This window comes from Myodes glareolus, chromosome 25, assembly GCF_982192425.1.
Source record: "Myodes glareolus chromosome 25, mMyoGla1.1, whole genome shotgun sequence".
In the NCBI taxonomy this organism is placed as follows: Eukaryota; Metazoa; Chordata; class Mammalia; order Rodentia; family Cricetidae; genus Myodes; species Myodes glareolus.
Window position 1 is genome coordinate 15,911,210 of NC_142050.1, and position 23,128 is coordinate 15,934,337.

General features: G+C 40.8%; 1 protein-coding gene and 1 long non-coding RNA gene across 7 annotated transcripts in view; one reads left to right on the forward strand and one right to left on the reverse strand.

Moving 5' to 3' along the window:
- Positions 1 to 23,128, forward strand: part of St7 (suppression of tumorigenicity 7) — a 228,515-nt gene that overhangs the window by 123,129 nt on the left and 82,258 nt on the right. For 4 of the 6 annotated variants that reach the window (XM_085683703.2, XM_085683704.2, XM_048448998.3 and 1 more), the window contains exons 3-7: positions 4,895 to 5,054; positions 15,802 to 15,856; positions 17,056 to 17,171; positions 19,156 to 19,231; positions 21,349 to 21,417. In XM_085683703.2, the coding sequence (XP_085539829.2) occupies positions 4,895 to 5,054; positions 15,802 to 15,856; positions 17,056 to 17,171; positions 19,156 to 19,231; positions 21,349 to 21,417 (476 nt within the window). The remainder of the gene's footprint in view (positions 1 to 4,894; positions 5,055 to 15,801; positions 15,857 to 17,055; positions 17,172 to 19,155; positions 19,232 to 21,348; positions 21,418 to 23,128) is intronic. The other 2 variants (XM_085683705.2, XM_085683706.2) reach the window with 1 other exon arrangement.
- LOC125409815 (uncharacterized) lies at positions 11,191 to 12,192 on the reverse strand. The gene is made up of 2 exons (XR_007234895.3): positions 11,686 to 12,192; positions 11,191 to 11,450 (listed from the first exon to the last, which is right to left on the reverse strand). It is a non-coding gene; the product is annotated as an uncharacterized LOC125409815 (long non-coding RNA).

The window sequence follows — 23,128 nt, forward strand, 5'->3', positions numbered from 1 at the left end:
TCATTGACCCTAGCTCTCAACAAAGAGTGATTTTACCCTTAACTAGATAGACTCAATGTTGGCTTCCTAAATGCCACACCCCATTGATAGTTTGAATTCCCGTCCTACTTAATCTGTATTACTGTAGGGGTGGTGCACAGGCTAGAGAAAGGGTAGTAGAGAGTTAAGATCTTAAAACTAAGAAATGCATAATTTTACCTTTTAAACTCTTAAGTTATTTGGTAGACTAGAGAGACTACCCCTGCCTCTGAGTACGTCAGGGCCGCTAAACTAGCATGTCTAAGAACTGTTTTAAAATCTGAATTTGTTTATGAGTGCTTTACTGTTTACAGGGTCAATATGCACCAGGGAAATGTATTCAAAGTGATACCAAATACGTATGCATTAAATAACACCATCTGCCCATTTGGATCTGTTCAGCACTTTGAAAATATTGCAGAGTGTTCCCTCCATGTCTGATGAGTTCTGGGATACGTGGAAGATTGCTTTGCTAATACCTCAAATTAAAGGGCTTGGTTTGACAGGCTGCAATTCCTTCCTCTCTTCCTTTTCTTTTGACACACACTGTAAAGACAGGGACCATTCTTGGTACTAGTGTCCCCTCTACACAGATGGGGCAGTAGTACTGGTGAATGACAAATTTGGGAAGACATAGCTCCCTGCCCCCAAACAAGTTCCTGAGTAACCTGTCTGTCCGTCTTTCTGCACTGAAAAGGTAGGAAGGTGTAGAGAGAAGGGCTGTACTGTGGTCTAATGCAAACGTTGAAGTAATTTTCCTCTTGGGCTGAATTATCTGGTCACGTTTGATCGACTGCTTCTGAACTGGTTTTTACAACTAAGCATAGACATACTGCCAGAGGAAATTGAAGCGCTGCCTGTGTGTCTGCTCTGGTTTAAATGAAGCATTGTTATTATTTTTTTTTAAATTTTATTTAATAAAGAGGTTTTAGAAAGAGTGGCAGAAAGCTGGGCCTTCAGGCTAAGCAACAGTTTCATTAGCTTTGCAGTCTAGGTCAGGCTACTGCATCTTGTCGAAGAGCTTTGTTCCTCATCTGTAAGTGGATTCCCTGCATCGAAAGCTCCTCATCTGTAAGTGGATTCCCTGCATCGTTCCGTAAGGTACATTTTAGAGCTGATCTATGGTTCTGCTAGAGGAACTAAGAAATCTGAACCTCAAAGTTTTGTGTACGCAGTGGATAGTGGCATGCCATGGGCACTGTGGGTCTGCAGCATGGGCTTGTGGTGCAGGGACTTGATTGTGTAACCGGGATATCACTCCTGGGTAGGTAGGAATACTTGGAACAGGCTGTGGCGTAGTAGGTGTTCCAGTAGCATAACACAGTGGGAAGGAGAGCAAAAACTTCACTGCCCGTGCTTCAGTCTGTGACCAACGATGAGGGGGTCTTGGAAAGTTTGTCCTTTTGTAATTGAGGCTTTGTTGACTGCTCAGTACTGCAGCCGAGTATACCTTGTCACAGTGCTTCTGTTAACACGCCAGTGACATTTAAGATGCGGCACTAACCTGACTGTGAACTAGGATTGCGCAACACTATTCTTGGGGACATGTGGAAGCATTTGCTCACCCCAGACACAGACTCAGTGACAGACCAACAGGGGTACTATGTAAGTCCAGCTTGCTAAACTAAGGAACCTTCTGGGGTTGCTTAGGTGAGAGGTTAATTTATAGGAGCAGGAATGACTCAAAGGCAGCTGTATCACCAAAAACTCAGCTCAGCATGTGTAGGAGGAAGGACCTGCTTGTTCAGCCCGGCCTAACTTAGCCCCAAAATAACCACACAGAAACTGTATTGATTAATCACTGCTTGGCCCATTAGTCCTAGTTTCTTATTGGCTAACTCTTATATTAATTTAACTCATTTCTATTAATCTATGTATCACCATGTGGCAATGGCTTACCGGCAGGCAAAGATTCAGCACGTCTATCTCCGGCCGTGGATCCATGGCATCTCCCTTACTCCACCCTTCTTCCTCCCAGCATTCAGTTCATTCAACCTTGCCTACCTAAGTTTTGCTCTATCAACAGGCCAAGACATGTTCTTTATTCATTAACCAAGAAAAGCAACACACAGACAGAGGACCTCTCACACCAAGCTCACAAAACCTGGACACCAGAAGCACACTGCACATCTTCCAGGCAACTTGACAGACTGGAGAGTGTCCTTTCCAGGCAGCTTGGTTGGCCTGACAGTATCTCTCAGCAATCATTAGTGCTTACGTGATCATGAGGAGTGAGGGGCCTAGGAAAACTAGTCAGTCAAGCTTCCTGCAGCTTCCCAGTTATTTACTTCCTAGGTTTCAGTGAGCTTGCCTGCAGGATGCAATGTTTCACCTCAGTTTAGAACATACTATGCTTAACCATCTTCCTTTAGGAAGAAATGTTTCATTCTGGAGGAAATGCTACACAACTAGCAAAATGAGGGGCACCTCTCTGCAGGACTCCTAGAGGTACCATCCTTGGGCTGTATGGTGTAAAAGTCATTTACATAATGAGTGGTAACTTTGTTAGCACTTTTGAGAACTAACTGTTGGCCATACATGGAAGTGGGTGCTTTACAATGAGCTGGTATGAAAATCGAGGACTCTTGAAGATAAATATGATTTCCATTTTATGGTTGAAGGTACTGGTATCCAAATAAATCACATAACTCACTTGGAACTATAGATGTATTTATGGATCGATAATCTGTATATTTACCTGTGGGGGTCCCTGCAGGCATCCCTGCTGGCAGCAAGATCCGCAATGCAAAGAGGTGAGAATGACATCTCTGTTTAGCTTGACTTCATCATCTTGCATTAGACTAGAGAGTCTGATGCCAGGACGTTTATTGCCAGCACATTTAAAGATAGTAAATTTTGGGGGAAAATTTCCTAGTGTAATATAATTTCCAGTTTACAAGGAGGCATAATTATATTGAAACTCAACTCAAGGCATGTTTCTTCCAAGAAGATGTTCTGGAGATAGGCTACCTGTATTAGCTTAAGGGCTTAGGGGGAGGTATCTGATGTGGTCTCAGTCATACAGATATTGTAGAGGTCATTTGCGCTATTAGTCACCTCCAGTCCTGGTTCTGGGAGCTTGGGGAGCCCTTGACTACACAGATAACGTAAGGGTTATTAAGAATACTAACTACCTCAGGTCCCTGCTATGGGAGCTTGATATGACCTGGTCCCATCTTTCAGATAATGCAGATCACCAGGGTATTAATCACCTCCAGTTCCCAGCTTTCTCAGTGGAAAAACAGGTTTTATATCTTTTCCATTGAGAGAACAATCATGAATACTTACTATTCCTGGTTTCCCTGAAGATCTGTGGGCACAAGGACCTTTGTGTTCCCTACATTCACCATTTTTGAACGCTCTTCCTTCTTCACACTAGTTAGTGTCATATCCACAGACCTTTCAAACTATATTCTCCTTAAACACTGCAGTGTGAGAAGTAACTCCCTGTAATTAAATCAAGCTATCCTATATATGACTGGAAACATTCTGGTATTCGTAGATGGCTTTCCTGTTGTTTTAGTTTAGTAGAACGTAAGTGAGAAAACACCAATTTTTAAATAATAGCCCAGTGTCTGTTCTAGAGCAGATGAAACGTTTTTAATAAAATAAACAATAACATAAGCATATTTAATTCTCTGTTAATTGTACATTGTATATTATAAAGAATAGCACAACTATCCTTTGAGACTCAGGCGTGTAGTTATTCTGGCTTTTTTGGTTTTATTTATTTTATTTTATTTTTTTAATTTATGTAACCAAGCTGTCCTGGAACTCATGACAGACCTCTTGCCTCAACTTCTGTATTTATTGCTGAGATTATAAGTGTGAGTCACCTTACCTGGCTTTTTGCGCATTTGTTTGAGTCAGGATCTCACTGTTCTTGAACTTATGACCCACTTACCTCAGCCTCCTGAGTGCCACGATTAAGGTCTGGGCACCATGTTTGGCTAGCAGCTATTCCTTTTCCTTTTTTTTCTTTTTTTTTTCTTCCCCCCCACCCCACAGGGTTTCCCTGTGTAGCCCTGGCTGTCTTGGAGCTCACTCTGTAGACCAGGCTGGGCTCAAACCCCTGGGTTGTCTTTTATTAAGGACAATTACTTCTCTTCTTTCAAATTCAAAACAATCAGGAAGCTTTTGAACTAAGAAACATTCATGATATACAGCAAATGCTTGTTGTATAGCACTTAGCAGGAAGGGGGCTGTAGGTTCAGGAACTGAGTACCTTCCATGTATAAAATGACTACCATGTTTTCCTTTTCCCTTGTTTACGACCAGTTGTCACTGTGTGGCTCAGGCTGACTTTGAACCCCTGAGCTCAAGCGATTCTCTTGCTTAGTCTCTCAAGCAGCGTGCCACTTGTTCTGACTGCCCCCCGACTCTTGTTTGCTAAAACCAGCATTTCTCAAAAGAAGTCTTACTTTTATAATTAAAACATTTTTTCAAAGTTTTTTTAATGGTGGGTATCATTTTACAAAAATATAAAATGTCAAGAATTTAAAAATTTTATAAGGTTTATTTTGGGAAAATTGTCATATCCATATGTATTTCTAGAGTTATCTTTCAGGTATAATGATTTTGTTATTTGAATATTATATTAACTTAGAGGAAATTTGGAATATACATTAACAATATTCCTTTACCTGTCATTGTAGTTATAGATTCTTTTTGAAAACAATTCTTCAGCAGAGAACAACCGTTTTTAACTAATTTTTAATTTTTAAATATTCTTGGTGATAATTATTCAAATCTATTACCTTTAGACTGAAATAAACATTATTTGAAATGAGAAAAGAAATAGCAAACATATATTAGAGGAATGTATCTTGAAATTACAAATGGAAACAGGTCATAAACACACTTTTTTTTGTTCTAGATATTTGAATGGTGGTATTTTCGCAAGTATGGAACATCGTTCATTGAACAAGTCTCAGTAAGCCACTTGCGCCCCCTTCTGGGAGGGGTCGACAACAACTCTTCCAATAATTCTAATTCCAGTAATGGGGACTCAGATTCCAACAGGCAGAGTGTCTCAGGTATGGAATGTCTCTTACAAAATTCTTGTGAAATTAACACAGCTAAACTATTTTAAAAATTAAGTTTCAGAGAAAAAATATTTTAAATTTCAGGGATCTGAAGGAAGCTGTATCAGGGAAGGAACTGCAAGCATCCTGATGACAGGAAATGTGTATGCTATTAATTTTAGTTTTGCTTCCACTAGTGTTAACGTAACAAATGTTGATAGCATTGACTGGAAGCGTGTAGTATATGTCGTATGTAGGATAGCATATAGAGTACTCGTCAATCACATTTTCTTCCACAGTGGTGAAGTGCTGAATGGTGAGTCTGACTATACCTGATTTCACTACTTTCCTGTTCCAGTGATGGTGAAGCCACACTCTCGGCCCTGAGCACAGGGATGCGTGTGACCTGTCTCACCAAATCTGCTCTGTCGCAGTTTACTTTTCAATGCCGTGCTTGCCATGCTCCTGAGGACCTGACCTAAAATGTTTCTTCTGTTCCTCTGTTCATCTGTCAGTGCCAAAGTCAATGCCTTTTCTAATAGACATACATACTGCCTCTACTTTCTGGAGCTTTGATAATTTTACCTTTAGGGACACTTATCAAATAGCATTGTGTTTTGGGGGGGGGTGTTTCTTTGTAGCATCTATGGTGTATTAACTATACAAGTGTTTGCTATATCTTTAAAAGTCAATAAGCAGACAAGTTCAAACAAGAGGAAAGCATCCAATTTCTTAGGTCAACTCAGTAAACAATTCCTAAATTATCATGAGCCTGGTTTCTATTGGTTCTAATGAATTAAAAAGTCGATGCCCTTGCCCTCCTCTGCAATGTATTATTTGAGGAAACAAAATGATACAGGCTGTGGTTACACTAGATGGACATACAGTGCCACAGAAAAGCAAAGTGGGGATTCCCAGCCAAACCGAGAGAGGGGTTCCATTAGGTCTGAGATTTGAGGATGGAAGGAAGACATTCAGGAGCTAGGTTAGATTTTTCTTTCCGTCACAAGTCAATCTGATTTTATAACTTCCTTAGCTGGGCTGTAAGCCGTTCCTGATGTTGGGGCAGTGCTTTTAGTCCCTGCTTCTGCAGCGTGACATGGAGGGTACTGGGGAGCTCTTCCTGTGTGCTTACTTCATCCTAATGGGGCACACGTCAGAAGTGGCACCATGCAGGCACTAAACTCACCTTCCTTCTGACAGAAAGAGACCCAGTACAGCAAAATAGAGCATTAGGCAGCAATGCAAAGGATTATGGCTCATTGCTCTAAAGAAGATCATCTTGACCATCTAATCATTATCGTATAAGGAGTGGCAGGTAATTGCTGTCACTTTGTATCTGTCGTGATTACTCCAGAACTGACTCGAAGTTAATTTCTGTATATTTGCATGGAATAAAGAGCTAGCAGATCGCAAACAGAGAGCATGCCCCTTTAAGAGCTTTAAGTGCTTACATTTTATTTGCACGGAAGCCCCTCTTTTCTCCTTGCACAATTTAAAGCTCTTGACATTTCTTAATTCAATAAAAGGTCTGAAGAAGAACACTTAAAAGAAATCCCACACTAGCTGAGAATTGAGTATAATAGAGGGTTATTTATTTAGGGGTAGACTCACAGATCACAAACTTCTGCTGGAATGGGGAATAGCAACTGAATCCCGCAGCCGGAAAAGAGACCGGTTGTACGCTTTACTTGGCATAAATAGGATAAGAGGCCACGCCCAAGTGGGCAGGTAACTTACAGGCTACAGGCGGTAGGAATTCCTACAGCAAAAGTCCAGGTTCTCCTCCTTAGTAGCGTTTCTTACATTTTACATTTATCATCAAGTGTGTGTATAATTGGGTGGAAAGATACGTGCATAGCCTGTGTGTGAAGGTCAGAGGACAACTCTGTGGCCAGATCTCTCCTCCTTCTTATAGGTGAGTTCTAGGGATGCATCAATCTCATGTTATCAGGTTTGATAAGCAATCCTGCTGGGCCATCATTAGAATTTTTCTTAGTAGATGCATGACTTATTAGTGAATCTCAATGTCATCATCTGCAAGAAAGACTCAAATTCTTGGACTGGAGAGGTGGCTCAGTGGTTAAGAGCACTGACTGCTCTTCCAGAGGTCCTGAGTTCAATTCCCAGCAACCACATGGTGGCTCACAACCATCTGAAATGAGATCTGGCGCCCTCTTCTGGCGTTCGGGTATACATGAAGGCAGAATGTTGTTTACATAATAAATAAATAAATCCTTAGAAAAAAAAAGACTCAAATTCTTTTAAATAATATATTCATCTAGGTATACATTTGTAGCCCCAGATACTCGAGAGGCAAATACCAAAGGATCAGTTGAGTCCATGGGTTCAAGACTGGCCTAGAACCAGACTCAAAATCAAACCAAACAAAGCCAAACAAAAAGATAAAAACATACTAAAAAAAAAAAATAGCCACAGGCATTCTCAGGTTTACGTGTATGAGGATTTTACCTGTCTAAGATGAAAGTTTTGATTGTTATTACTGACTCACTTACACTACTGTTTACTACTTTGCATCTAGTTTCTATTAAATTATTGAACTTTTTATATATAGCATTTATGACATGATTTTACATCAATGTTTAAATGGATACCTTTAGAGAAATGGAAATTACTTTGTATTTAGGTATGAATATGTGGCTAACTCAGTATTACAAACATGTACGCAGGTTTGGAAACACCAGATACATGGAATTCACATCACTTTATATTCTCTTGTGTTGTGTGCATGTGTATGCACACTTTTTGTTTGTTTGAGACAGTATCTTCCTTGGCTGACCTGAAATTCACTGTGTAGCCAAGGATAGCCTCTAACTCGCTATATTCTTCCTCTCTCATCCTTTAGAATACTGAATTTATGGGCAAGAGTCACCATGCTTGGCAGGTTTTTATTTCTGAATAAGGAAAGTACTAGAAAAATACATTTATCTACAGTTATCTCTATTTTTGATAACTTTCTGCCTATAGTCTGATTTCAGCTCAGTATATAGGAGAAAAAAGTCCCAGATCTGAAAATAATTCATATATATATATTTTTAAATAGATGTGCTTGTCTTAAATTTCTTATTGCTTTAACCTAATAAAAGGCTATTGAATTCATAACAGAGGGTAGAATATATCATTTCCTTAAAACGCCATAGACTTCTTCACTGGACTTTACATGGACTGTAACCTGGCAAGTAAAATCCATAGATGTGGGCAAAGGAAGTTGAAGGGCATTATTTGAAAAATAAAATCACGGACAAAGCTAAAAATAAAATGAAAGCATTAGCTATAAGCATTGGTCCATGTGGAAACTAGTTGGAGTCTTTTCCTTAAAATATGATTTGCTGTGATGAAGTCTTGCAGTCATGGCCCAGCTGATGGTGGTCTGGGTTGGAGGTGGTGGTGTGAGCACTGGGAAAGCAGGGCAGGCTGTGAATTTACAGCCCCGCTCTGTGCAAAGTGGACTGAATTCAGACTTCTCCATATTTGTCTGTGACTGCTATCTGTGTGTTTCAGGGGAGAAACATGATTGATTGTACAGTTCCTTACCTTTGTCAAACTTCATCTTGTTTGGTCATGTTTGTGGACATTCTTGTTTTATTTTACTTTATTTGGGAAATGAGTCTGTTTCTTCTAAATGTATGTTTTCTGATAAATTCTGATGACTATTTTGCCACATCACTATTCATTTTACTGTCATTTATTAATTCAAAGTAGTTCATAAGTTGGTGATGCACACGGTTTAAAATGTGGCCAACTTCTTCCTGAGAGAAGGGATTCTCACAGCCCACTGAGACCTAGAGTTTGGCTTTAGCGGAACATGTTTTGATAATTTATTCTTGTTCTCAAACACAATATCATAGAGACAAGGTTTGCACATGTGTCTCTTGCCAGATAGATATGGGAATGTGCAATTGCTCCATCCTGTGAGCAGCGGTGCCAAATCCAGCTGAGCTGCTCTGAGAGGCTTTAAGAAGCCTGAGGAGAGCCGGACCTCCAGCAGCTTCAACACAGCCACCAGGCTGCCTGTCCAAGCCATCTCATCTCTACCTTATTGATTTTCACAGTATATTTCAAATCCTAGTTATAAAAATTCTAATTTCTACTTAAATGGAATCATGCTGTATAAATATATATTCTGCGTTCTAAATTAATGTTTATTGGAACATTAGCGGCAGCTCAAGCACTGATTTTAAAAGGGCAACAAAGAAGCATTGGAAATAACAAACTTGGGGAAAGTGACAGAAGTCCTAAAACCGTCATAGATGGCAAATCCCCACAATTAAACCTTTTTCCATATAAATCCATGAAGGTCTGCTCATAGTTAATACTTTCAGTCCTTGCAATCAGTTTTAAATGACATTACCATAATTAATCCTTATAATCACCCTACTAAGCAGATGACGATTATTATGTTCATTTTGAATCTGATGAAGCCGGCACACCTGGGTAGTTCTTTTCTGGGCTCCCCTTTCTTCCCTCTTCTTGAGCAGTGCCTTCCTCTATATCTCAGGGTGGTCTCAAACTCTGAATCCTTCAGCCTTTCCCTCCAGAGTTTGGGGATTTCAGGTAGGCATGCACAACCGTATGAATCCAAGTTCTTAAGGACTAGTTGGATACTCTAAGTGACTGCTCCAGTGACTGTAAGGACTATGAGGCAAAGTTAACATAAGTAACTGAAATTAGTAATTAAGTAATTAATTCAGTAATTAAGTAACTGAAAAATTATTGTTGGGCCTGTTGGCTTACGCATGTAATCTCAGTGTTAGGTAGGCAAAGCCAGGAAAATTGAAAATTTTAAGGCCAGTTTAATCTATGGAGTGTTGTAAGAGGGGGCCACTTGTTGGTTCCCAGCCGCTTAGCCCCAAAATAATCACACAAAAACCATATTAATTAAATCACTGCTTGGCCTATTAGCTTTAGCTTCTTATTGGCTAAGTCTTACATATTAATTTAACCCATTTCTATTAATCTGTGTATAGCCATGTGGGTGTGGCTTACCGGCTAAAGTTCTGGTGTCTGTGTCCAGCAGGGGCTACATGGTTTCTCCAGACCTTGCCTCCTCTCTCCCAGCATTCAACTTAGTTTCCCCTGCCTAGCTCTGTTCCCCTATAGTTCTGCTATAGGTCCAACGCAGTTCCTTTATTTATCAATGGTGATCACAGCACACAGAGGGAAATCCCACATCAATGGAGTGACAACTGGCTTCAAAACCCTTAATGACGACAGTCTTAATACTCTAACACAGTGCACGACAAGATCTGTGACAGGACATTAAATGACTCTAAAAGCAGCTTGGTGGCAATGATTGACAACCGGGTGGCTCTGGTTCTATAACTGTCACAGTCAGTGACCTAAGGCTTGCCATTTAACTTTCCTAAATAAACCTTAGTATCTTAATCTGAAAACATGGGAATAACAGTAATATCAATTTCACAGAATATTGTGTAAATAATTGAGGCCACACAGAAATACCAAGTCAGGGGACAGCTTTTTACATAGCAGTGCCTCCCAGATAAACTCACTTTAAAAACAGATCTGGGAGAATGCCACCACTCAGGGATATGGGCATATGGTCAGTGACTTTTACACCCAAGCCTTTCAGAGCTTGCAGTACATGGCTCCGTTTGCAAAGTTAGGAACTTTTATGCATTAGGGACCTTTGGGATTGCTTGCTAATAGTCTCAGTGGGGATAAATAGATAGATACATGCCAAAATCTAATCTATGGCCTGAAAGTGATTTCCCTAGTCATCTTTTCAAAATCATTTGGCATTAAAAATTATATTCTAATATAGATGGAATTTCTAGTTAAATGGTGAAAAAGCCTGAAATGGCTTTACTTTCTAGTGACTGTGCATATATTTAAGACTTGTTTCAGGGTTAATATATTTGGTGGAGTTGATGTAATCAGAAATGGTCAGTGAGAAATGTATAACTTTTGAATGAAAAGATTTAGCTGTCTCACAATACCTTTGACGAAATAAAGCAAGCTTCAATAAAGCAAGCCAATAAAAATGGCCTTACAACTCGCACTCACTGATCCCTCTTTGTGTTCCATGCAAGAATTTGTAGCAACAAAATTTGTTGAATGAACGTTATTCATGTTTTCTATGCCAATTTTTCTTTAAAATAAAATCATGTTTTCTTTATATGAGCATTTTATTTAAACTTTGGTGCCTACAAAAATGCCACAGAAACGTGAAGGCTATGGATCTGAGGCCCGCAAGCAACAGCCCAGGTCCCGGAGAGAGGGGATTGTGGGGAGGAAGGGACAGTGCAAGGGGCAGGGATGCTCAGGGCTGTGGGGAGCCTGAAGACCACTGAAGCTCACACGGTACATCCCTATGGATTTCCCCACCGAGTGGATCATTTTACTCCCGCTGAAATACTGACATGAAACCTGAAATGAAATCAGATGTTACAGAAGACATAAGGAGACAGCCCTGTTTGTGAGTCTGTGAAGAACTGCACCTTGCGGAAGTCAAACATGGCGCCCACCCAGCCCACCCAGCCCTCCCCAGCCGGGACCGGTGCCGAGCGGCTCCGACTACCCAAACGTTGTAAGCAAGGTTAGGCCAGACCAGTCCCGCGCCCGCTGTGCCCTGCTGCTGTGGGGTGGCCTCCGAGGGGTTCACCTCCGGGCTCGTGCTGGGCTCCTTTCTGGTTTCTGGACAGGCTCGGCCGCGGGTATGGGCCTGTGGTTCAGCTCCACGGTCCCCTCCCACTTCTGCTCTGTGGGATCATGGTTTCCGGTCCAGGCTGGCTCCTCTGGAGGGACAAGCGCACAGCGGCTGGAGGTTCGCAGTCACCCTCTGGTGCTTGGTGTGGTGGGCGGAGAATAGTCAACTCCGAGGAGCAGCGTGGCGGTTTGAACCGGCCTCTCCCTCTCGGGGTCCACTACCCACGTGACTTACTGGCAGTTCTTTAGGTGTTTTGTGCTCTCGGGGTTCTGTCCTGATACCCACAAATCTGAGTAGGAGGTCTTTGCTCCAAGCGCTGTCTTCTAGGCAAGCTGGTTAAAGCTCAGCTAGCCAAAGACCCGGGGCAGCCAGAAGTGGAGACGGTTCCCCTTTGTGTTGCTGGCCTCTCATTTGCAGCCAGCAGGCCCAACACAGCATTCAAGCCTTACATCACTTCTCAACATAGTTATTTTGAAAAGTTATGAAGTAGTTATGGCTTAATTATTTTTCCAAAAGAAGCACTTCTAATAATTACCTATAATTGATCAGTATGATGTAGACGATTGGGTATTTGTCTCTAACATATCAAAGCTAATTAACTGTAGGCAAAATCACTTCAAAGACTGGTTCGCTTGGGGCTAATCTAATAATATGTCCAGTGAAACGTTTGGACACGTTGGAAGTATTATTTTGAAGTAACTGGCATGCCCTAGCGGAAGCTCAAAGTCTGTTCTTCCATTGGACATTTGAATTGATGAAGCTACAGGATGTTGAATGTGATACTTTGGTAGGAACAGGTTTGTTGCTTGTTGTAGGTAAGAGATGAATCCAGACGCCAGGCCTTGTTGTGACCTGGAGGAAACGGTCTAATATGCATAGACCCTTTTCATCTCACTAATTTATATAGGGAGTGTAGGTGATAACCTGAGACCTCCTAAGAGAAAGGATCAATGAAAGCTAAGTTTAGAACCCATGAGCGCCACATTGCTGCTGTGCAAAGCCCAGTGCATGGCAGCTGGGTGTGGAGGTTCCTGCCAGGAATTTCAGCGCTCAGGACCAGGTGTTTCCCACCCACAGTGGGCGGGGCCTCCCACATCAATCATTAATTAAGAAAATGCCCTACAGGCGTTTCTGCAGCCAGGTCTTCTGGGGGAGTTTGCTCCATCCTGGCTCCCTCTTCTTGGATGGCTATAGGTTGTGTCGGTTGACACAAAATTAGCCAGCAGGGTGACTGAGTCTAAGCTACAAAGTAATGAGGGTGGTGAAGGGCTTCAAAAACATTCAGAGCTTGCTTTAGAAATCTTCACTGGATTAAGTTTTATGCTCTTTGTGTCCCACATAGAAACTTAATGGCAGTTGGTTCCCTTCCCCGGGAGCTTTGGCGGTCTTGCGTCCATGCTGAGGGCACAGCATTTCCATCAGCAGCCGTGCATGGAGACTGTCCTGTGGACACTGAAGATGAAGGGACTGTGTGTGCTTGTCTTAGAGACATGGTGATATTCGACTCTTGATGCTGCGAACAGGCACTTAGTGAAGGCGACTTTGAGTGCTTCCCAGTGGCACAGAAATTGTGGACGATAATGAAGAATGAAACATTCTTTTTGAAGGAAGAGTTGAAATATGGTCTGCAATAGGTTTATTCCTCAAGAGTACACATAAGAAAAGAACATACACTGTCTTACCCCGCGGAGGTTCACTTCTCTGGAATCCTCATATTTGGCATTTACACCCTTTCCATGATACGCTAAGTCACGTCAGGCGATCGATATTTATGGGGTGTGCTCTCTGGAGTGATTCCAGAATTTTCTACGTGAAAGATTATGGAATAGAAGGGCAAAGATGAAATTTATGTAGCTGTGATGTCACTTAAGGCAAAAATTAGATGTGTGCATATAGATGACCTTTCTATTGTTCATTTCTTAAGGCAAAACAACCCTGCCCTGTGCAAAACTGCTTTGCACGCCTTGGTCGCCTTCCCCACTTTACATCCCACAGATTTCTAAGTTTCAGGGATGGTTTAAAAGTGAGTACTGAACACCTCTGAGACAGCAAGTTAACAAGGATTTGGTCTTTAAGTGATAAATGTAGCGTTTTAGAACGTTTGCAGCACCCCCTGCTGGCAATGTTATGGAAATTCCTAAATACAGTGTCCTTTAGGCACTGACTGGTGACTGTTTAAAGTACACAGTATTTCTTTTTGGAGTTATTTTTCCTTAGAAATATTTTAAGTTCCAATTGATGTAATAGAGGCAACATTTAATTGGAGATAATTTTCAGTTTAATTTGCCAATTGGATTTTCAATGGTACTTCCCCCCTCCAGGCACAATAATAATGTACTTGTAGAAAAACATTGGCCAAACTTTTTTAAAAATTTAATATTCTTAATCGAATTAAATACGAGAACTATTTTTCAAATATTCCCGTTTTATTGTAAATATTTCTAACATGTACTTCCTTGTACTGTAAGTTTATTGTAGCCTAACTATAAACCTTGCCCGATTTGGGAAGTGTCCAGAGGAGCATTCTGAACCTCGGTGGTTTAACTGGGGAGCTGCTGGCAGTGGTGACGTTCTAAGAGTTATTCCAGTCCTAGGACAGTAACCACGATCATTTGGCTGGCCATGGTGTTTCAAGCCAAGATCTGGAACCACAGTGTTCATGACCCTTCTAATAGACTTTGGTTTGGGCAGCAAATAATTAACTAAAAGAAACGTAATTTCCTAGTTTGTGTAATATGAAGTGATAACTATCAAATTTCAGTTTCTTAACAGAAACCAGAGATGTTGCATTAAATAACAAATTAAGCTGACAAAATTTTGGGGCCATTATAAACATTGCATAAATTTAAAATGAGATATTGTCTTAATTTAAAGATAAACTCATCTCCTTTAAATGGAAACACACATCCCATTATAAGTACATGCTTGCTTTACTAGTTCAGCAATGCTGTACTGTGATCATACAGAAGATTACACCGTGCTTTCTGTTTTATTGCATACAGCGGACTGTAGTATTTCTTTACATGTTTCCTGCACCGAGAGTTAAGTGATGCCTACTGGATAGTTAGACGGATAAAGGGGTGGCGGGATGGAAGTTGGATGAACAGGCCTACTGCAGAATCCCAATGAATCATCATCTGGCCTTTAATAGCTCTTGGATTTCTGCCATCGTTTGAGTGTACATATCATTGGGTGTGTTCCTTGGGTATTGATGTTTTGGGTTTGGTTAAGTGGGTTTTATTTTCTAATAAAACTTTCTTTATCCAAAGGGATCTAGTATTATAAAATCATTAGAAAGTCTTGATCAATAGGATGTTTGCAAACAATTATAGCTTATTAATCACATGCTTAATAGGACACAGTCTTAAAGCTATTAATGCACTTCTCAAAGTAAAATCCCCATGGTCCTAAGTTTCTATGCTCCCTGTTTAAGAAAAATGTTCAATCTTAGTAGTAATTAATATTATAACATCAATGTGATGGCACGCACACACACACACACACACACATCAGCATAAGTATGTCCTCAAACAGTTTATTTTCATAGAACTTCTTTCTATAATTATGGTAACTTTATTAATTTTCATACTCCTTTCTGGGAAGACAATATCAATCTAGCAAATTATCTCCAAATAAAAACTAGCGTAGTCCTTAATTGGCTGAGTCTAGCTAGCGTTCTCTGTATTATGTAGAGCAGGATTCCAGAGTGATGGAAATATAGTCTCATTTCTACGTGTCCCCTTCCCTATATTTTTGGAGATAAATTCATAAAATCCACTCTTAGAATAAGCACACAAAGTCACGCAGTAGCTGACATGGGCATGTGCTGTGAGTTGAGAAAACACGGAAACCGGGACCCAGAGATTAGGTGAAGTTTCCCCGCCGCAGAGCCTGATTGGCCTCAATTACCTGATTAATCTCAGCGGTTGCCTTTTGTTTTTCAGTTTCCTATATAAAGGATAGAGAATAACGCTATCTTATCAAATGGCCCGGAAGGGTGTTTTACTAAATTAATTAGCTCCTCGTGTCACTGGACTTACGTGTAACATTTTCATATTCTCTTTGTTACAGAGTGCAAAGTGTGGCGAAATCCACTAAATTTGTTTAGGGGTGCTGAATACAATCGGTGAGTCTTTTGTCAGCTCAGGAAACGAGTGAGTGAGTGGTTTAGGGAGCAAAAATAGCAAGCGCTATTGCTGGTTCATTGAGGGGTCACGTAATAGTGTGTTTTACTCTCTTCCCCTCCCGCCTTCCCCCTTCCTCTCGCCTCCCTTTATCTTCCCTACACCTCCTCCTTTTCCATCTCCTTTCTTCTTTATTCCCCCTACTTCTCTTTCTTGCTTGCTTTTACTTGAGACAGGGTTTCAAAGTCCAGACCTTGCTGTTTGGCTACGGAGCACCCTAAACTCCTGATCCTTTTGCCTCATGAGTAAGAGCTGGGATTGGAGGCATGTGTCACCATCTCCAGCAGCTTCCATTTTCTGATACTATCTTAAAGCATTTTTGTTTTTCTGTTTTAAAGGTTTTCTGACCTTCTAGTTGGGAATAATATACAAAGCTATAAGCTGTATTTTTTTCTTTTATGCTTATTCTTTGAAAAAAAATTAAGTGTGTTTGTATGTATATGTGCATGTATATGGTACATGTAATGGTCATAGACAAACTTGTGGGAGATGATGCTCCACTTCCACCAGGAGGGTTCTAGATATTGAACTTGGGTTTTTAGGCTAGCTGCAGCTCTCTAATTCTGAAAGTTCCCTGAAAGTTGATTATATTGGTTCCAGACAGGTTATATTTATTGCAACTTAGTTGAATGAACTAATTAGGCAAATTAGGAATTTCATAGTTTGGGAAAAATATCTATTTGTAATATTAATTAGAGAAGTTTTATTATAGAAGACTACTGAAATGTTAAGACAAAAATATATGAGAAAATTCATATTTATTTGTGATATTAATTCGTGAAGGAAGTTTTTTTTAAAGATTTATTTGTATTTTATGTGTATGATTTGCCTGCATATACCTGTGTGTCATGTGCATGCAATGCCAAGGAAGGCCAGAAGAGGGCATTAGATCCCCTTGGAACTGGAGGTGCAGATGGTCACATGGCTGCTGGGAATCCAACAGGAATACTATGGAGGAGCAGTCCGTGCTCCTAACCACTGATCCCCAAGCAGGATGACTTTTACAAAGAAGTTTTGGTGTTCACGAGCAAAGTTATTTTAACACTCGGCAGTAGTTTGCATTTTGGTTGCTCTACAGCTTCCTTTTTTGTAGATCTTTGCTTTCTCAAAACTGTTTGACAATTATATTTGCCCTTGACAGGTACACGTGGGTCACTGGCCGAGAACCCCTGACGTACTATGACATGAACCTCTCTGCCCAGGATCACCAGACATTCTTTACTTGTGATTCGGACCATCTTCGTCCCGCAGATGCAAGTATGGAAAGTCCTTCAGATGCATCAGGGTGGGGAAGCTTTTTAGCTTGTTCCAAATCATGGCTCTGGTTCTGAAATACCTGCTCTGCAGCTAGGTTTGGTGGCACACATCTGTAATCTTAAACACTCAGCAGGCAGAGGCAAGGGGATCTCTAGTTTGAGATGAACTTGGACTCCATAGTAAGGTCCAGGTCAGTCTGAGCTGTATAAAAAGAATAACGAGGGGTGGGGGGGCTAACTCAGTGGGCAAAGCTCTTGCCTTGTAAGCATGAGGACCTGATTTTGATCTCTTGAACTCATGTAAAAGGAAACAAAATCCAGATGTGGTAGCACATGCTCTGGGGAGGTGGGAACATGCGGATCCCTGGGGCTTAAACCATGTGATGAAATTCAGGCCAAATTAGAGAACCTGTCTCAAAAAAAAAGAAAGAAAGAAAGAAAGAAAGAAAGAAAGAAAGAAAGAAAGAAAGAAGAAGAAGAAGAAGTGGGAAAAAGAAGAAGAAAGGGGGATGAAGGATTGACACCCGAGGTTATTGTTTAGGGCACACACATACCTCTCTCGCCAATAAATAAAATATTAAATTGAAGAGTATAACCCTTATACTTATATCAGATTTATTCAAAATAATTATCAATGTAGGAATGAGGCTTATTATTATCTAGAACATGATTTTAAAACACCATTAGCTTTGTGTATTTTGAAGGCCTATCTCTTACATGGCAGGAGTTTACCTCGTGGCCAGGTGGAATGAAGAGTCCCTTGGTCACATTCTAACTGGAAACTGGGAATCACTGGCTGTGAACGAGCAGGCTAGTTTACTGACTTCATAGATTGGCTTACAAGCACTGGAAGGGCACGTGGCTTTGACTGTAGGGGTACATATGTGTTTTCTACCTCAGAGAAGACTTTGTTTAACATGCATTTCACATTCGTTACTTTCCTACTGGTAAGTTTTGAGTTATTAAATGGTCAAAAGTAAATAGCTGAAAGCTCCCGAATTAGTTAGGATTGCTGTTACTCTAGTGGAACGCTTGGGGAAAGCAACTTGGGGAAGAAAGAGTTTATTTACATATCCTGAATCAGAGTCCATTGAGGGGAACCAAGGCAGGAACTCAAACTGGGCCAGAACCTAGAGGCAGAGACTGATGCAGAGGCCATGAAGGAGGGCTGCTTACTGCCTTGCTCAGCCTGCTTTCTTAAAGAGCCAGGACCACTAGCCCAGGAATGGCACCATCCACCATGAACTGGGCACTCCCCTATCTGTACTAAGAAAATGTCCCACAGACTGGCACAGCCTGATTTTATAGATGCATAGTCTCAACTGAGAGTCCCTTTTCCCAGATTACATTATGTGAAGTTGACATAAAACCAGCTAGGACAACACCTTTAAACAAAACAATTTCTACATACTTTTAAGAAACTGACTTATAAAATATGAGTTATCAAACTATATAAGAATATTGTTTTTTAAAGTCATTGTCAAGTGAAATCCTACAGCACTTCAACTTAGCTCACATCCTCCACACAGTTCCAACATTCAAAGATCCAGGGTTTGTAGCAAACGCGTTGGAACATGTTGCATAGAAACTATGTATTGTGGAATGAGAGTCACTTTCAGATGGGAGCAGGTACTTTCAGAATGAGCTGACTATAAAATAACAATTTTGAAATATGTAAAATATGTTTCCTAACAGCAAATGTTTATTGAAGTCAAAAGAGGTGGAATCTTCATTTTCTTGACTTTTTTGGTGTATGATATTTATGTATGTAATTTAATACCCACACAAAAAGTTAGTCATTGGCAACTTAAGAACAATGGAATAGTAATTCAGAATACTTGTGTGACTTTGGAGATATGGGCTGACTTTCTTGGTAATAAAATGTTCTCTTACAAATAAAGCTGCCAACCAGTAATTGTCTTCTATCCATCAGCCCATTTATATGTACCAGCTGACTTGCATTGTTTCTTTTATTTTCTAACTAGTAATGCAAAAAGCTTGGAGAGAGAGGAACCCTCAAGCCAGGATTTCTGCAGCTCACGAAGCCTTGGAGATAAATGAGTAAGTAGGGAACAGACTTGCTATTAAAATGACGTCATGTCTCATGCTGAATATTTTCAGTCACCATGGATGGGACACTTCTGTTAAGCTGTGTGTTTGAACTGCAGGGCATTACTTTCGAAAATTTTGCTTCTATGGAGGATAGCCGTGGCGGGGGCATGGAGGGTGGTTTGCAGGGGATTAGCTGCTTTGGAATAAAGTGTCTTTACTGTGACCCCAGATTAAACCCTTCAAGGGAAGTACTTGGTATATTGTGAGAACATAAGCTAAGTAGACTTCTTGGCATATCTAGAACATTCTGACAGGGGTCTTTCTCTTTAGATGTAGAAGGCTCATCTGTGCATCCCTGTTTCTAGATGTAACCTCTGGTAGTAGGACAAACAGTGCCTACAAAATAGATAACGGGACAAAAAACAACATTAAAATGTTTGACTGTCAAGATGAAAGCAAGAGAAAGCCTTGTCCTTACTGCAGCAACTATTCTATGGGTTATCAAGGAAGACTGGGAAATTTCTTCTGGAGATTTGAGAAAATAAGTTTCTTAATATTGGAGTCATTAAAAGTTAGGGTTGGCAGAAACCTTAAAGGTCATTTAACTCAACCACCCATCTGGTGTTTGAATCACCTCAGCAGGGTTCTTGCCAAGTGGTCATTGTTAAACTATTTTATGATTTTCTCAAGAAGGTTACAGAATCTTCTCCAGTGGTCACTGAGTTTCCGATCCTGTCCCTGCAATGCTGGACCTGCATGGTTTCTGGCTCAGTCATGTGACATACCTTTTGCTTTCTTGCCGTCTACAAGTTTAATACGCCTGCCTCTTGTGTGTCATTCGTGTGTCTGAGAAAAGTGTCGGGACTGCCAAGCCCCGGAGTATGACATGGAGAAACTACCCTGCAGACTCATGTCTTCATTAATCACCTTCCTTTGGTATTATCCAGCGAGTTACCAGCACCCTGTCACACTGATTCAGCTCACATTTCTCCATTTTGATCTTAAGCCTGTCAGCTGTGTAGAGAGCTTCAATAGATACTGTACGTCTATCAGGGAAAATGAAGCCAGCAAGCCTGTGTTGCTTATTCTTAACCATTTAAGCTGATTTCTAGTGGTTTCTGCTTCATTTATTTTATTTTTATTTTTATTTTTAAATGTGCTTAGAGGCAATTTCTTTAATACTCACTGGAATTTCTTTCTGAATCACTGGTCTGTCATTTGGGAAGTCAGCCTTCTCTCCTGGTGAAGGCTTCTCACATTTGTTGTCTCATCTTGTAGTTTCTATTCTTTGTGACCCCACAACCCCACAGAGTGCAATTCCGTGTTCTGCCTGCACGGCCAGTTGGCTTCATAGAAGTGGCCCTTCCCAGAAGCGTAGTTCGTTTAGAGTGTATTACTGATGTGCTGTCTTACATCTCTTTCTCCATTTTAGAGTTAATTTCTTCTCTCCTTTTTAGTCTGTCATTCTCATTGATAGCAAGAGAAGCCAGGAGCAAGACGGAAGTGAGGGGGTTTCCCTTTCTCTTTACTGTCCGCCACTATTAACCACACACCTTCTTTGTTTTAATGTTGTCGTGATGTCTTTTTTGCTTATTTGTTTTTGTGGTGATTTTGGAGAAATTGGGAGGGAGAGCAATAGACATAATTTTAAAACAGAGAATGGTTGTCTTTAGTGGTTTTTGTATGTTTGCTCATTTTATTTATTTAGCCAAGCCTTGCTAATTTGGAACTTTAGCTCTCCTGGTGTTATTCTTATGAATCCATTCCACTTCTTGCAATCCATCCCATGCCCTCTTTTGACCTTTTGTTTTGTTTGCCCTTTAAGAATTGACCTGGGCTCGGTCTCTGTGAAGCCACTCTGTTTGCTTCAGTGCCGCCCTCTGCTCTTCCTGAAAGTTTTTTTTTTTTGTAATTATGATTACAATTGAATATTTGGAAGCTGTTCTGTCCTCTTGAGTCATTTTCCATACTACATCTCGTGCCATTGAGTCCTGCCTCTTTCCTATGAGTTTTCCAAGTCTACCTCCACCTCTTTGATTACCCTGAACTCTGGAATGACATAGTAACTCTCGCTGAATGTTCCTATCAGTTTTCATTTCACCAACTATTTTTTTCTTCTTGGTCAGAATTAGGTCCAGAGTTGAAGTTCCCCTAATTGCTTCCTCTACCATCTGGGAGATAAAATTGTTACCGAAGTAAGTCAAGAGCCTGTCAGGTACCCTACTTCTAACCAAACAAGACTTCTAGCAGATATCTGGATGGTTGACACTCCATCACCACACTTCTTGCTTCTGTCTGTGTATTGTGTTGTGACAAAAAGCATCATCTACATCTTCCATCAAGCTGAGAGTCCCGTTCTGTGCCCCCAACCATTAGCAGTTCTATTGCTCTCTCCCTTTTCTTCCACTCACCAGCTCTTGGCATGTTTTACCCAGAACTCACAAGGTTCCACATAGACACGTTTCTTGGCTCGTACTGCTACTCCGCCTCTCCTGAGAATACTATTTGAAGTAAGAACACAAAACGCCAGCAGTCTAGCCCTAACTATTCATGAACTCCCAACCCTCCAGCTGCCATCTTATAGCTAGTTTCTTTATATTGTGTCCACAGTTACTATTATCTCAACGTTCAGTTTATTACTTTAAACTCAAATTAATATTTGGGCATCTGAGGCCTTCAGTATTTCCTCTGATGCCTACCCAAGTAGTTCCTCTCAGTAAATCATGAGACAGTTTTTAGCATTGCTGTTGTTCTTCCCAAGTCATGTATTCTGCCCTCCATAGTATTTGCTTTTCTAGCTTTTGTTCTAGGTATTTTCTCCCTACCTTTTCATATTTAGTTAAAACTGCACTGATGGTTCTTACTTGAAATTAAAGGGATGGGATAAAGAATTTGTAAGTCTCCCCTCAACCCTCAAGAATCAGATGGACCCAAATCTAGTATTATCTGTCAGTTCATACTTTCTCCCAGCTGACTTTGCAGTTTTCACACAGTAACATTTAGTTTTAATTTCTATTTATTTCCTCTCTTGTGGTCTGATGGAGAGAAATAGGGCAATGGCCACAGAGAACTCGACAAGGAGAGAGAAGGGATGAGTACGGATCAACACCCCTGTTGTCTGTTCTGGCCCCATCATCCCCTCAAACTCTCCAGTTCTCTGACAGTGGGCTGTTCTCTGTATGATTTGGAAGGTTCGCATCTCTAAAAGCCTCCCGTGTTGCTGAGTTAACTGCATATCCCTTCTGGCTTCCTACCTCATAGGTTTGTTGGGAGGGTTATATGAGGTGATGTTTAGTGCCGGGTATAGTGTTTACTGTACATACAGCAGCAAATGCTAGCTTGTTGTTGGAGGCAGGAGACTGGACTCTTGTTGGGGACTGTGGCTGTGGCCGAGTTTGAGCTTTTCAGAAGCTACTTTTGCAGGCTCTTCTTGTGTTCTCTGACACAGAAAATCAGTGCTGTCATGAGATTTCCAAGCACTGTTTTATTTTGTTTTTTTCAGTCAGTAACTTGAGTTAATGAATTTTGCACTCTGAAGAAATTCTTGAACTGCAAATAATCTGTATCTAGTAAACAAAAGGAAGCTTATATGTCACTCTCCAAGTGTTGGAAGGAGACATTCACTAGTAGCTCTTATACTCATCATCATTAGGTGACATTCAGTGAGCACATCCTTGGTGCTGACGCTACACCGAGCACTTCCCAGACTGCATTTCGTTGAACCTTCACAAAGACACCGAACAGACCCCATGTTATACATCAGGGAGACAGAGTGATACCTTGCCCCAGTGACACATTAATAAGGGGCCAAGTCATATATGAACCCCTTGCTCCTAACACTTTGCATCCTACCTCTTAAGCTAAACTCTAGGTGTTTCTTTTGTACCATTCCTGTGTCAGCAGCTA